Source organism: Daphnia magna, linkage group LG5, assembly GCF_020631705.1.
Source record: "Daphnia magna isolate NIES linkage group LG5, ASM2063170v1.1, whole genome shotgun sequence".
NCBI classification, from domain to species: Eukaryota; Metazoa; Arthropoda; class Branchiopoda; order Diplostraca; family Daphniidae; genus Daphnia; species Daphnia magna.
In genome coordinates this window covers 12,172,761-12,186,049 of record NC_059186.1, presented here as the reverse complement: position 1 = coordinate 12,186,049, position 13,289 = coordinate 12,172,761, and the positions used below count along the sequence as shown (strand labels likewise).

The 13,289-nt window shown below is 42.9% G+C and overlaps 1 protein-coding gene and 1 long non-coding RNA gene across 3 annotated transcripts; one reads left to right on the top strand and one right to left on the bottom strand.

Moving 5' to 3' along the window:
- Nucleotides 1–99: 99 nt before the first annotated feature.
- LOC116923643 (atrophin-1) lies at nt 100–5,194 on the bottom strand. The gene is made up of 4 exons (XM_032930132.2): nt 4,947–5,194; nt 4,473–4,761; nt 2,076–4,350; nt 100–197 (listed from the first exon to the last, which is right to left on the bottom strand). The coding sequence occupies exons 2-3, from the start codon at nt 4,683–4,685 to the stop codon at nt 2,107–2,109; spliced, it is 2,457 nt and encodes an 818-aa protein (XP_032786023.2). The 5' UTR covers nt 4,686–4,761; nt 4,947–5,194; the 3' UTR covers nt 100–197; nt 2,076–2,106.
- Nucleotides 5,195–5,364: 170 nt separating this feature from the next.
- Nucleotides 5,365–6,670, top strand: LOC116923670. 2 transcript variants are annotated; one of them, XR_004394616.2, is made up of 3 exons: nt 5,365–5,707; nt 5,847–5,976; nt 6,051–6,670. It is a non-coding gene; the product is annotated as an uncharacterized LOC116923670 (long non-coding RNA). The 2 variants fall into 2 exon arrangements; XR_004394615.2 differs by having other exon boundaries at nt 5,791–5,976.
- Nucleotides 6,671–13,289: the final 6,619 nt, after the last annotated feature.

The following is a 13,289-nucleotide window of genomic DNA, read 5'->3' as shown; positions in this document are numbered from 1 at the left end:
AATAGATATTAAAAGAGGACGGAATATAGAAATAATTTTACTTGATTACGTTAGGCCAAAAATGGGGCCATCATCTTTTGTCGTGTTAGGTTTTTTTTCATTTTATATTTTCGGTTTTTGATCCGTTGTCAGCAATGAAAATTGAAGAAAAGACGGGCGGGTCGACTGGTCAAATGTCATTCGCGTCGTTTTCATTCCTGTAATAAACCAGAAACCCAAAAATTAGAAAATGAAGATATACAAAACAAGATTGAAATTAAGACATTGTTTCTCATATAGGTCATTGCAGTCACACTAGATGTCAAATGACGTATGGCGATGAATTGAGAAAAGAGTCCCAACGAGAACTAACGGGAGAAAACAGCCAGAAAAATAACAGGGATCACGCGCGCTCTCCTTTTGCTCTTTGTTTTTTGCTGTTGTTGAAATCCCTCAGATATTACAAGTGGCGCAATACTATCGCTATCCCCGTTTGCCTCGTCTTTCTCCTATAGAAGATCGTGTTTTCATGACCCGCTTCGACAAACCTTCGACCAAACTCCCGGTCTCTGCGAGAAAAATCGGGAAAACCGGTTTGGGATAACCACATCACTACTGCCATTCCACTACATCGACCAACTAACAAGAGGGAGGCGTCCGGTCCGAATAGTTCAATTTTTTCTCTTTTCTTTCTTTTTTTTTTTACAATCTCTCCTCTTTCTCTGCCATCCATCGTGAATTTCTTACTGTTTTCGTTTCCGTCATTCCGGACGATAACACAGAAAGTAAGACATCAACGTCTAAGTTGATTGCGAGAAAAAATAAAAAATTTGTACATCCACGGTAGACTTTTCCTAGTTTTTCGTCTACATGAAATATCCTAGCTGCTGATTGAAGAAAAAAAACGGATTTAAGAACAGTCTCGTTCCGACGGGCTGGATGCAATTATAATGACTCCCATAATGATCGAACAGCTATCATCGAGCTTGGCTGACAAGATGGGAAGAACGAACCGCCATCATCTACTTCGCACAGGTGCGATATTTGGAACGTGTGATACGGTGTTTTACTTGACACGAGATGGATACGCGCTAATGATTTGAAATGAAAAAAAAAAAAAAGTAAAGAAACAAAAAATTGAAATTATTAAACTGGAACGAGAACACGCAGCGGCAAGGCAGCTCACGTCCCATGTACGGGATACAGATACACACCAATGGCAAAGGCCATTGTCCAGCTAATATATACATTCCGGGCGGCCATTGTACTTTATCTAGCTCCCGGTTCATTCCTATCCGTATTCCTTTTTTTTTTTTTTTTTTCTGGGCTACAACTGAAGAAAATAGAATAGCATAAATGTTGCACGCCATTTTTAGTTTGTCTAAGGACACAGAAAGAAATCGCAACCGGTTTTCTTTCGTGTCGTCTCTGCACATGACAGGGCAACATGAATGTGTCAAAATATGTTCTTACGTGAACTGACCTCGTCTCATATAAGAAATTCTCGAAAGAAAAAGGCAACTCGCCAAACAAGGCGCCATCGGGGGGGAAATAGGACGACCGACTAAAAAAACTAAATAGCCTACTTCGAATACAAGTTTTTTTGTTTGTTTGTTAGACCTGACCGAAGCGATTGAATCAATGGGGAAAAAAGAGAAAGAGAAGAACAAACAGCAACCTAAAAAGATAACGGATATTTTGTTGTTGTTGGCCAGCGGAAGCTATTACACTTCTTACGACTACTGCTACCCTTCGAACCCACCTCCTCGTTTTATCCATTTCGCCTTGTAAAAATGAAGAAGAAAACCAAATAATAATACTAATAATATAGGAATTGCTCCGTTCCTCCATTCGTATACGCGGTTGTCCGCACTGGCATCTGTTCCTTATAGTCAATTCCGTTATGACCACGCAACTACACCAACTTAAAAAGAAAAACAGTCAAAAGTAACCAACGTGGCAAACATATTGAAAATAACAGTTAACACCAAAAGAAAAATGTAGAAATGCGAGGGGTAATGAAATCAACCAGACATGGTCTTAAAGGAAAGTAGTAATATTAGTATGTCTATTTAAATGACATAATATGTACGTACCCATGCGAAATGGAAGAGAAAAAACGATGTTTTAACGAGGCTGCTGCCGATGGTGATGTGGATACATGGCCAGCGGCACTTCGGACCGCTCCAGGTCATCGCCCGACAGATCTAGATCGTGAACCATTTGAATCAACTCGCGCTCCTTCTTGTCATGGGCACGCAAATCTTCGGGTCCAGACGGATAGGTAGCCGCACCGCCACCCGAACTTCCTCCTCCAACTCCCAGGCCAGCCAGAGAGCTATAAGAACGTGATCGATGCTCCTGTCGGATTGAATATGAAAAGGCTCTTTCGTTCAAATGCCCTTTGCGGTAAATGCCTCCACCGCCCGACTGGCTATTCAAAGACACTTCTTCGCCATGCAAACTCATTCCGTCCATGGCGCTCAACTGGGCTGGATCCATTTGCAATGGATGAAGTGGCTGCATTTGCTGCTGTTGTTGCATCTTCTTCTTCATCTTGTCCTTTTTCTTCAGTTTCGTGAGCGTCGTCTGCTGAGAGCCTTTCGGTTGCGGAACCAACGTCGTGTAGTGCTGCTGCATTAGATAAGCTTCGTGCGGGAAATGAGCTGGAGCGTAGGACGCGATGGGACTGAGAGGACGGACCTGACTCGGCATGTAAATGGGTTCTTCGGCCGATGTCGTCATCATCGAGCCCCGTCGCATCGACAGCGGTGGAGCCATCATTGGCACAGGCAAACCCAACGCCATGGGTGGCGGAGCCATAACGGGCGGTCCGGGAGTTTGGCCAAGATGATGGGGTGGAAGAAACATCATGCTTCCGGGCGGATGTTGCAGATTTTTCGTTTTCATTTTCTTGCCGACGCCACGGGCGCTAAAAGTGCCGAATTTTAAACCTTTTGACTTTTTCCCGTTGGTGGAAATGTGCGCGGGCAATGGGATAGGCATGGGAACGAGATAAGCTCCGTGTGGCGGTGGTGGCGGCGGTTGGCGTTGGCCAGGAAAAAACGGGTAACTCATGGGATAGCCCGGAGGTGGCGGCATACCAGGGTGACCTCCTCCTCCTCCTCCTCCCCCACGATGAATTGGGAAGTTGAAAACGCTGTGTGAACTTCGTCGACCGCCATTGATGGGGCCAGTTGCTACGGAGGACATGTCGTCAACATCGCTTCCACCTAAACGCCCTCCAATCCGTTTCTTTCGCATTTTCTTAGCCAACAACTTGCTGTCCGGCTCGTCCAAACCGGTCGGCTGCACCAGGGGAGGCGGTGGTGGTGGAGCGGCAAAAGGAGCTAAAATCTGTCGGGGACGGGATGACCTCGTCTGTAGCGTATTGGGCATCATGGAAGACGTGGAAGAGCGGACGCTTCTCATCGTATTAGTCGCTTGGTTGCCACCGCCGTACATATCTGCCACAGGCGCAACTGGACCGGAAGCGGCCAGTCGGCGGGGAACTCCAGCCGAGTTGCCGGTCGATGGCAACCAAATCTTATGGTTTTGATCTCCGGTAACGATAGAAGAGGCATTGTCTTCTTCAGCCGAGCCGTGATCGAGAATCAACATCGAAACGGATGCGCTGCCCATTCCGTGGCTACTGGTGCTGCCCTCTCTGGCCGTCTCTTCTGGCGCCACTTTAGGCGACTGGCCGTTAGATAACTGTTGTTGCTGTTGTTGTTGGTAGAGTTTCCATGTTTCGACCTTTTCAATAGAGTTGAGGGTCGTGTCAGATTCTGCGCTGACGACGACCGCCGAACCATTGCTGGGCCGTCCAGTACCCGGTCTTGTGCCTTTAGACGCATTTTTGCCTTGTTGTTGTCCCTGTTGTTCTTCCTCTTCCAGGTGGTGGGCGTAAGTCGAGTCGGCGTAGGCGTGAAAACAACATCGGACCAGCGCGTTGGCGGCCGTTTCTCGTTTGCAAATAAAGACGTGACATTCCAGCACCTTGATGCCCGTCGTACGTCGCATTATGCAAGCAAACAAGGGTGGATGATGAATGTTGGGGTGCCTGGCGAATGGAGAGTCGAGCGGCAGGAAACGAGCCATTCTTCCGACGCCCAATTCCGATCCCGCTGCACTGCCACCACCACCACCACCAGTTCCCCCACCGGCTGCTGACGGAGAGGTAGACGGGACTAAAACGTAGCGGACGGCTGCACAATAATGCAGGGAGTCGATGGGAAAGAACCGCGTCACGCGCTGATGGTTTTCGTCCACATTCTCCAGCAACAACCCGTTGCTCCATACCGACAGCCAAGAGTCAATTCCTTTTGCGCCCATAGCTCCACCCTCAGGATAAAGTTCCCTTAAGGGCTCCTGCAATTTTGGGCCAAATGAACACCACAAGTTATTATTGTTGTGATTGTTATTCACCAGAATCATTATGTCTATCAAACACCTGCAGAAAAGAGAAAGAGGAATAACATAGTGATATTTACTTGAATGCCTTGGAGGCCATCTTTTGTGACTTGAGGAACAGCTGAGCCCAGGTAAAGCACTCTACAACGGCAAATGGGGGTTGGGCCATCTTCCTGTCCCTGGTTCTTCCTGCGCTGCATTGTTGATGGCCTGTTCCCTGAAGAAGACTGTCCTCCAAGAGTGTTGTAGAATCGTTGATGTTGCTGTTGCTGGTGGTACTGCAGGGTGGCCATTTCTTGTCTGTGTGTCACCCCAATTTAATGGTTAGCAACCTGCCCACTCGTTGAAGTCACCACCACTGGATGCAAGCTATCACAAAATCACAATACCCAATCAAGGATGGGATGAGGTCACCACATCCCTACTGATTCTTCGACTAAGTATACAACTAATTCCAAAGCAGATGACTGGGCAAATACGAAGATCAGGCAGGTGGGCACCACAGGAAAGCTATTTCAACTATTGTTGAAAGAAAAAGAAACACAGTCACAAACCTTGACCAGTGAACTCTACTAACGATAGCCAACGACTGAGTGGCAAATGCGATTCTTTTCCATTCGCCTTCCGACTTACGACTAACGGTGTCTAGACACACATCACACACTCGGCATACAGGTGCGCCGCAACGTAGAAGACGAAACACAACCCTGCCAGCAGAGAGGTATAGGTATGCCAACCTGTCCTCAACATTACCTGTTAACACATACACACGCGCGAGCGCTGGCAACTTCGTATGTGTTAGCAGGTGAGAGAGACAACTGGGGCTGGCTGTCAGACTTGTTCCTTTTCCTTTTTTTTTTTTTTTTTTGCCAATGTTTTTTATATCAAAGTGGCAACGCCGGATGCCTGAAACACCAATCGCTGCCTCTTTTTGGAAACGAAGGTCTCTGACGTTCTCCAATGAAAAACAAGCTTTAACCAAAGAACTGAAAGAAAAATGGCTGACAGATATCCCACTCCACCCCTTTTTTTACCTGTGACGGGTACCTGCATATTCATCTAGGAAGCCCAGTAAACCGTTAAAAGAAAAAGAAAAAGAGCAATATACATCGAGTCCATAAGTAGAATTTTGTTGTTTGAATGGATCAGAAACGTTTTCTCCAAAGAGGCGAAGCTATAGAATAGCCGGTACTCTCTGCTTGTGTATATGCATGCGACATAAGTTGAGAGGCCTAATAAAATCGAGAAAGACGAAAAACATGGCCGTAGGGCTGATGGTCGCATTCCAACCTTTCACTTGTAAACTCCTCGGCAGGTACAAACACACCACCGTCCTTTATATACTTACTAGACATAGCAACTATATTTCCATTTTTGTAAATATCTGGGCGAAAAAAGAGGTTGAAGGCGCATTTAACGGTTATTGGTCTTCTTTTTTGTTGTTGTTCCACAAGTCACGAGAGACAAAATAAAAAGTAAAAAGATGAGGAATGACAGAAAAACCTAAATTTCCATCAATTTTCGATGCCGTCAATGTGGCTGCCACGCCCCATCCATAGCCAGAAAAAGTGTTCGTGTCTGAAGGTTTGAATTTCTTTTCTCTTACTAAAAGTTCCCCTTTTTTTATTCCCTTGTCCTGTGTGTCGGCATGTGAAAAGAACGGAAGCAAAAAGAAACGACAAGACGACGACATGGCGTCGACCGCGTGTTGAAGTTGGGTTGGCACTGTTGGAGTTGTTCCGCGTGATGGATGCCGAGGATTTTGCGGTTGACCTTGAAAAACACTCACGAACGCTCTTTTAAGATCCGGATTCATTTCCTCTTTTTCTTTATTTTTTTATTTTTATTTTTTTTCTTTATTTTATTCTTTTATCGAAATATGTATATATATTTCTGATTTTCTGTATGTTTTTGAAGAAGGTAGAAGGTTACACAATAAATGGTTTGGAGGTGGGCTGATCTGGGGTGGTGATTCGTGTGCGTCATCATTGGCAGACGGGTCATGGCCATTTTTGTTTTGTTAAAAATTCCCAGAAAGGATTTCCAAATAGGATGTCCGTTTCTTATGTTCATTTGATGGAGTGCATTAAATGACAATTGAGTGCAGAGTGTGTAGACTGTATATGTTAGCTCGATGCCCCCGAGGGTGTTTAATTCATTCGCTGTTAAAAAAAAACAAAAACAAAAAAAAAATCAATGATCACATCATCATCCAATATTGAATCGACTTACCATGTCATTTCATATTTTCCTTTGCGAAATACATGGAGCAATCAATTAATAATGCAATAATTAATAATACTCACCTGCGTAGCAGGTGATTTTCACGATGATAATAAAAAATAATGATGCAGGATACATACAGAATGTTGGGAAATTCTGTTCAAACCACAGAACCCATGTTGTATTCTGTCGCCCAAAAATAAACTGTCGTGACATCTAGCGGTGATGTAATAAACTATAGCGGTGATCAGAAGTCTAGCCTTTCGTACAGAACGTCAATAACGCTCATGTTCGTTTTCCGCACTTTTCAAATAGCAAAATCAAATAAAGAAATAACAAACTAAATAAAGAAAACGTGAAATGCTATCGAATGTCTAGGATTCTGGTTTTAAGGATGTACACATGCAGGAAGAAGGGTTTTAAAAAGCGGATACAAATAGGCACGCAATATCGTTATTCTTTTTATCGGACACGAAGGTGGGGGGACATACTGGTCACGTTTCGTACAAATCACCGTAATCCTCTTACCCTCGTCCTGCTCCCTTTTATACGTTTTTTAAAGCAATTTGTTTATGAATCCTCCTTTAAAAAAAAGCCAGTTACAACTTATATTGGGGTAGCTATAGTTTTCTTGTACATCAGGCTGTGTTTTCTTTTTGCACCGTGTCCCGATGTTTTGACGAGATTGAATCACGCCAGAGGGTTCAAAATGCCTGTTATTGCCACTGCAGCCGACAGCAATGGTCATACAATTTTGCCATGTAATATTCCTTTTTTTTCCTTTTGCCGTTTTTTAATGGGCGTAGTTTTTCTTTTGTTTATTTTTCGACCCCATGATGTTGGCCTTTGCCTCTATCCGAAAAAGAAGGACCCAGCACTGGCAATTTCCATCCACATCCAAAACAGGATAATAACAGCACATCACTGTTTACTACGAAGTATATGTTAAAGAGAATTAACTGTTTTCTTCTCTACGTATATGTAGCCTTGAGTTCTTCCATCCTATCTCTACACTTGTCTTTTCGCAAACATGAAGGGGGAATCAACAAAAGTCAACAACTGAAAAAAAAAAAAACGTACCATACTGACTGACTGGCTTTTGAGTTGAGAACAGAGCACGCACGCAATCTGGCTATTTCCACACAAAAAAAACAAAAAAAAAAGGTAATTCCCTAGTTGTTTTTTCCCTGACGAGAGGAAGAATCACACCGTTCTCTGCAGTGCTGCCCAGCAGTTGATTCGGTTGTACGATTTCTTCTTTGTAAACAACAAAACAAGTTCCCATTTGCTTGTGTTCTCTACTTTTTTTTTTTTTTGCTTTTTCATTTCTTAAATAATTGGTTTTCAAAATGGACAAGGAAAAGAAAGAATATCCGAATCACATCCGGACGAGTGGACTAAACTCGATTTTTCGTTTTTGTTGTTCTTTTTTTATATATATATATTAGGAACGCACCTTCGCCATCTATCGATTGCTCGACTCACTGAGTCACGTCATCTGCTCATTCGCGCTATTTGCGTTTGCAGCCAGGAAGGGACGGTTGTGTCATCGGTATGCCATTCAACAACGTGTCAAATGCACCATACATGTGCATATTAAGATGTGAGACGGCTATGGCAACAACAGGCCACACAAGGCTTCAATTAACCCGTTCAGAAAACGGGCATTTCAATTTTTTTTCAATTCACGTTTTAGTTTGTTGACAAAGATTGAAAGAGGACAATAACGCTCTTGACATTTAAAATCCTTGTCTGAGTAGTTGGGCAAATATTCCACGTTTCGGCTTCTTTGGTTTCCAAGTCTTCGCTCCAAAACTAAATTCGTTTTGTTGACTCATTCGACTATAGAACGACTTTCTCTCTCTTTTTGACGAAGGGTGAAATAAATGAACGTGTACGTGATGCCCAAATGAAAGTAAGACAAAGGGCATTTATTTTTATGCCTCGATGAATACTTAAACAGGATTGTCGGTCGACCATATTTGACAAAGAACGACGAAGGACACATCACGATTAGCCGTAATTGTCCTAAGAATTTTAACATCATTTGCATGCATTGTGTGTGGTGGATCAAGCGCAAAAGTTGGAAAGCCAAACATGTTGTTTAAAAGTTGGCTATATTTTCTATGTCACAAAGTTCGGTACGCATTTACACGCTGAAGGACGACGGAAGGTACAGTTTTCTATTTGCTTCGTGTAAACAAGTTGGCCGACAAGCCGACTGAACTTTCAACGTCTGCCCATCCGTTTATTACACAATGATGCCAAAAATCGATCAAGCATTGGAGCAAGAATTGGAATCAGAAATACGCGCGACGGGCTGGGAATATGCGATGTAAAGAATCCATTTTTACCGATGACATCATCGATCAAGAACTTTTGACGTAACGGGGAGGCGGGGACGATTTATTAGCGGCCGTGCAACATTACGACGTTGCACTTGACGAACAAAGATCATTAAATAGAAAGTCGTAAACAAAAAATGCAAATCGAATTATTAGCACTAGTTATGATTTATTGATGTGTCACCTGGAGCGGTGAAAAGGAAATGTTAAACTTCAATAAACAGATGGAGACGGATGACGATGTTTATTGTTGCATTAGAAAGGGATATGCGAATCTCCGAAATGCTGGGCAAAAAAATAAAAATAAAAATGAAAAGATTTGATTTGAAATGACAGTTGAAGAGGGACGGACATAAATCAATACATCCGATACACCTAAAGGACAATCACGAATTTGATAATGAAATGGTGAACGAGCACTGCACTATTAAAATTGCCTTTTTTTTCCCCCGTTTGGTCGCAGCATTTTCATCGGAACGCGTTGGCTTTTTGCCGCCGTGAACGCGGGCCATCAAACGGTTCGCCCTTTTCATATGGCACAGCACACAAGAAAAACATTCTCGCTGGTAACCTCCTTCCCTTAAAGAAAAAATAAATACTTAATGGATGGTATCCTTCCTTCTTTTAATTTTTTATTGGCATTATTATTATTTTGGCGGAATTATTTGTTGGAATGAAACAGCAATAAGGGAAAGAAACAAACCGATTCCCTGTGCATTTCCCGTTGCGACATTTGGCGCGTCGCCTATACGAACTGCGTGTCGAATGAGCGTCGACAACGAAAGAAAGGCATTGTTGGATTCACGCGTGTGTGTCGTATCCATTTTCTTTGCTTTGCCAGCACGCGGATGAAAAATCTGGCGGCCGAGTGGCGAATTTCATCATTGCCTAACTGACCCGACTGCAGACGCGGAGTCGTGCACAAGTCGAAATCGGCGGACCGTACAAATCGATCCTTCATCATTTTGGCTACGTATACCTTTGTGTTACATTCTATCGTCAACCATCGAACATCGTGTACACACGGACGGGCAATTAGCAGCTGCGCAAAAGGACTTGTTATCATTGATGATTTAAAAAATAAAATTGAAATGAAATGAAATGGAAAAATTAAAAAAAAAGACCATTTTTCTCGCAGTGACTTTGAATTGAACTTGAGCGTTTGGGAGACTATGCACAATGGAACCAAGCGGACATGTGCTCCAGGCTCTTTTTTTGTGTGTTTTAGAAGGAAGAAACACGACGGCGCTGGTACTATATTATACCTTGCATTATTATTTACTTTGCAACGAAAATAGCCGCCGCGTTGCCATCGGGAAGGAGAAGAAAATAGTTCTCATCCTACAACGAATTGTTTTTTCTTCCTTCTCCCGATTTTATTCGGTTGCGCGTGCGTGAACATCAAATATCGCTTAATACTTTTTCTTTTCTTTTTTTTTTTCGAGACGGGGGGAGAAATAGCCTAGAAAAAATGAAATGATTCAAAATGGGAATAAAGGCAATTCGATATGCTAACGAAATCAGCGTCTTTCTAATTTCAACTGTTTGGGCGCGTTTTTCGAATGAATTTTTTCGACATGTTGATCATTCATCTAAAAAGAAGGGAAAGGAAATGTCAAAGATGTGGCAAAGATCCTATAGAAAAGAAGAAAAAAAAAGAACTGAAGCCCATTGTACGCGTCTAATTGAATTTCCTATATTTAAATATGCGTAAACAGGTGCGTATTACAACGGAAAACTCCTCTGGGCGAATTACCTTCTACTTTCTAAGCTGCAAGGTAAACACAATAAGCCAATCAGGTGACTTTGGGAAAGGGGAAAACAACTCGCCATCGCCATACAACATAGAAAGGAGAAACTCTTTTTCGTGGCCAAGTGAACTGGAAACAAGTCCAGTGTGCGATTATCCTTTCACGGCCTCTACATTTGAATTGAACGACCACACGAAAAGACGGACGCATTTGTCGGGATTGAGGTCCACAAAGGATTAGTTCAAATGCATACCCCCCACCCCCCCACAAAAAAAAAGAGAGGGCACTCTCTTTATGGATGGATACATATATTAAAACGAACAAAAAAGACAAGTAATAATAACACTTGGTATAAGCCTTGGGGGCCATCACGAATTCACGCGGTCGGGATCCTTCCTCTCCGTCCCTGTGCCTGGGCGATGATGATGATGACGTGTGTCTCAAAACGTACTTATATAGGCCACTTTTCTTCGTATTATTTCCTACACATAGGGGGGGATTCTTGTTGAACATCTCGAATATGATGAGCGCCTTGCTCCTGTATCTGACCACATTTATCAGGGACAATCAAAAAATAAGGGCCTCTTTTCATGATATAAGACAGGTAGAGGCACAGTTGGGCGAGTTCGTTATTATGTATGCACACACCACCACAAGAGGCAGGGTCGTTTCTCAATGAAAATGATAAGTACAGACAATTGTAGGTAACACTAAAAAATCAAATCAAAACCCAAGGTCCACTTTCACCCGAGCGCCATTTTCACGCGTCGTTTCAATTTCGTTTTGTGGGATGTCGTTGACTTTTACGTTTGAAATTTCCCTCAATTCGACCGCCAGCATTTCAGCTACCTCGAATTACGTTCACTAACGCGTCCTATAGTATAGCCGTGATTGTTGTTGTAGTAATTCAACTTTTTTGTTAATGACTTTCAAGATTTAAAACACAAAAAAAGAGAATCGGTGACACGACAGGTACATTTTAAATGATTTAAAAGGGCGTGGGGGGGGGACAAGGGCCTATTCCGGCTTTTGCGACGTTATGTTTCACCGCACCATCCACTTTTCACATAGAAAAACATTTGCACGATTTTTTCTCTCTCTCCCTTGCAGTTATTTCCCCCTTTTAAAAATAGAACCGGTTCGTTTTCCACGAAACTCTCTCTCGTTCAACATTGCCGGCATCGTGATATAGCCACGTTGAACGATCTCTTAATAGGGGCTAGAAGAGAAGAAGAAGAAACAAAAAACAAGATCTTTGTCGGTCTGTTTCTTTTACGTTTTTTTTATGTACGGCAGCGTAGCAGAGTCATTTACATAAATTTGCCAATGAAATATGGATTTAATTCGAATCAAACGCTTCTTTATATCGCCTTGCAAGAAGAATCGACTCTTTTTGATATTAGGACGCGGTGGTGCAGAGTCACGCTCCGTTACACGCAAGATTATGATAATTGGATGTATACGTACACGAATCTAGTTTTTACACATTTCCATTTCTCTTCTGGTGGTGGGACTATGCATCCTCTTCAGCCGATTCTTATTGGCTTGGACAGATCGAAAGGCCGAGAAATAATGGCGTAACGGAACAACCCGATTATTCCGTTGCGTCTGTTGCTCCGCTATAACAATTAATAATTATCTTATAGAGATGCACGGCATTTGTCAGGAAAAACATATAGGGCTATGGGATACAATCACGAAATGTACATAATTGGGGGGGGGGGATGTGATCGGACAATCCGAACCAGAGTTTCCGGAGTTTCTTCTTCTTTTTCAAAAGGAAAACTAGGCTGCCGACGGTAAAGAAATGAATACCCTGGTCTTATTTTTATTTCCCCTGCCCCCTTCCCCCCACCTCTTCCAGACATGATGCGAATTCTTTTGCGTTCATTATCTTTTTCACCTAGCGCAGGTATCAGAGCCGCATCACGTAGAACTTTCCCGTGTTCTGCCTTGTTAAAGCTGCGTAACACGATGACGTCGGCCAGCACATGGCGCACAGTCAGTCTGCGTGTGACGCTCGTGATGAATAGATTAAATGTCAGACACTGACCGACAGTACGCGCAAAAGTAGGACCCTATTCCAACGATATGATGTCATTAAGAAGAAAACATTTTTCTGTTTTTTTTTTTTTTTAATCCACGCGTTTTCTCTTTTCGTGGTTGGCTCGTAAAGCGTAACGTCAGGCCCTTTGAGGTTATCCTGTTTGAAACACGATCATCATCCAGTATGGCAGCAGATGCGCAGCTAATGCACGCAGTTCACGTGTAGTATAGTATAGTATAGTATAGTAATCACATGATTAAAACAACAAACACAGAAAATAAAAAAAGCAGCTAGAAAGTTCTCTGTAAATAAGAGATTGAAGTGTCTCGTCTGCTGGTTCATTCTTAAAATTCATTACGTACTGTATATAAAGTAGGTGGCCTGCTGGAGGCGCTCTCTGAAGAACCCTCCCCGCCGAATGGTAATCACATTTTTTTATAAGTATATTTACGTACAGTGCCTTTTTTCTCTCTCTGTCTCTCTCTCTCTCGGTGGGGTGGATACGTTAATAAAACTGGACCCCCCTCCACC

What these genes read in the sequence shown, in the direction of transcription:
- LOC116923643 (XM_032930132.2), bottom strand. Translation starts at nt 4,685, where the DNA reads ATGGCCACCCTGCAGTACCACCAGCAACAGCAACATCAACGATTCTAC. An exon ending in ATGGCCTCCAAGGCATTCAA is followed by an intron (nt 4,351 to 4,472) that starts GTAAATATCACT and finishes CCAAAATTGCAG; the next exon opens with GAGCCCTTAAGGGAACTTTA.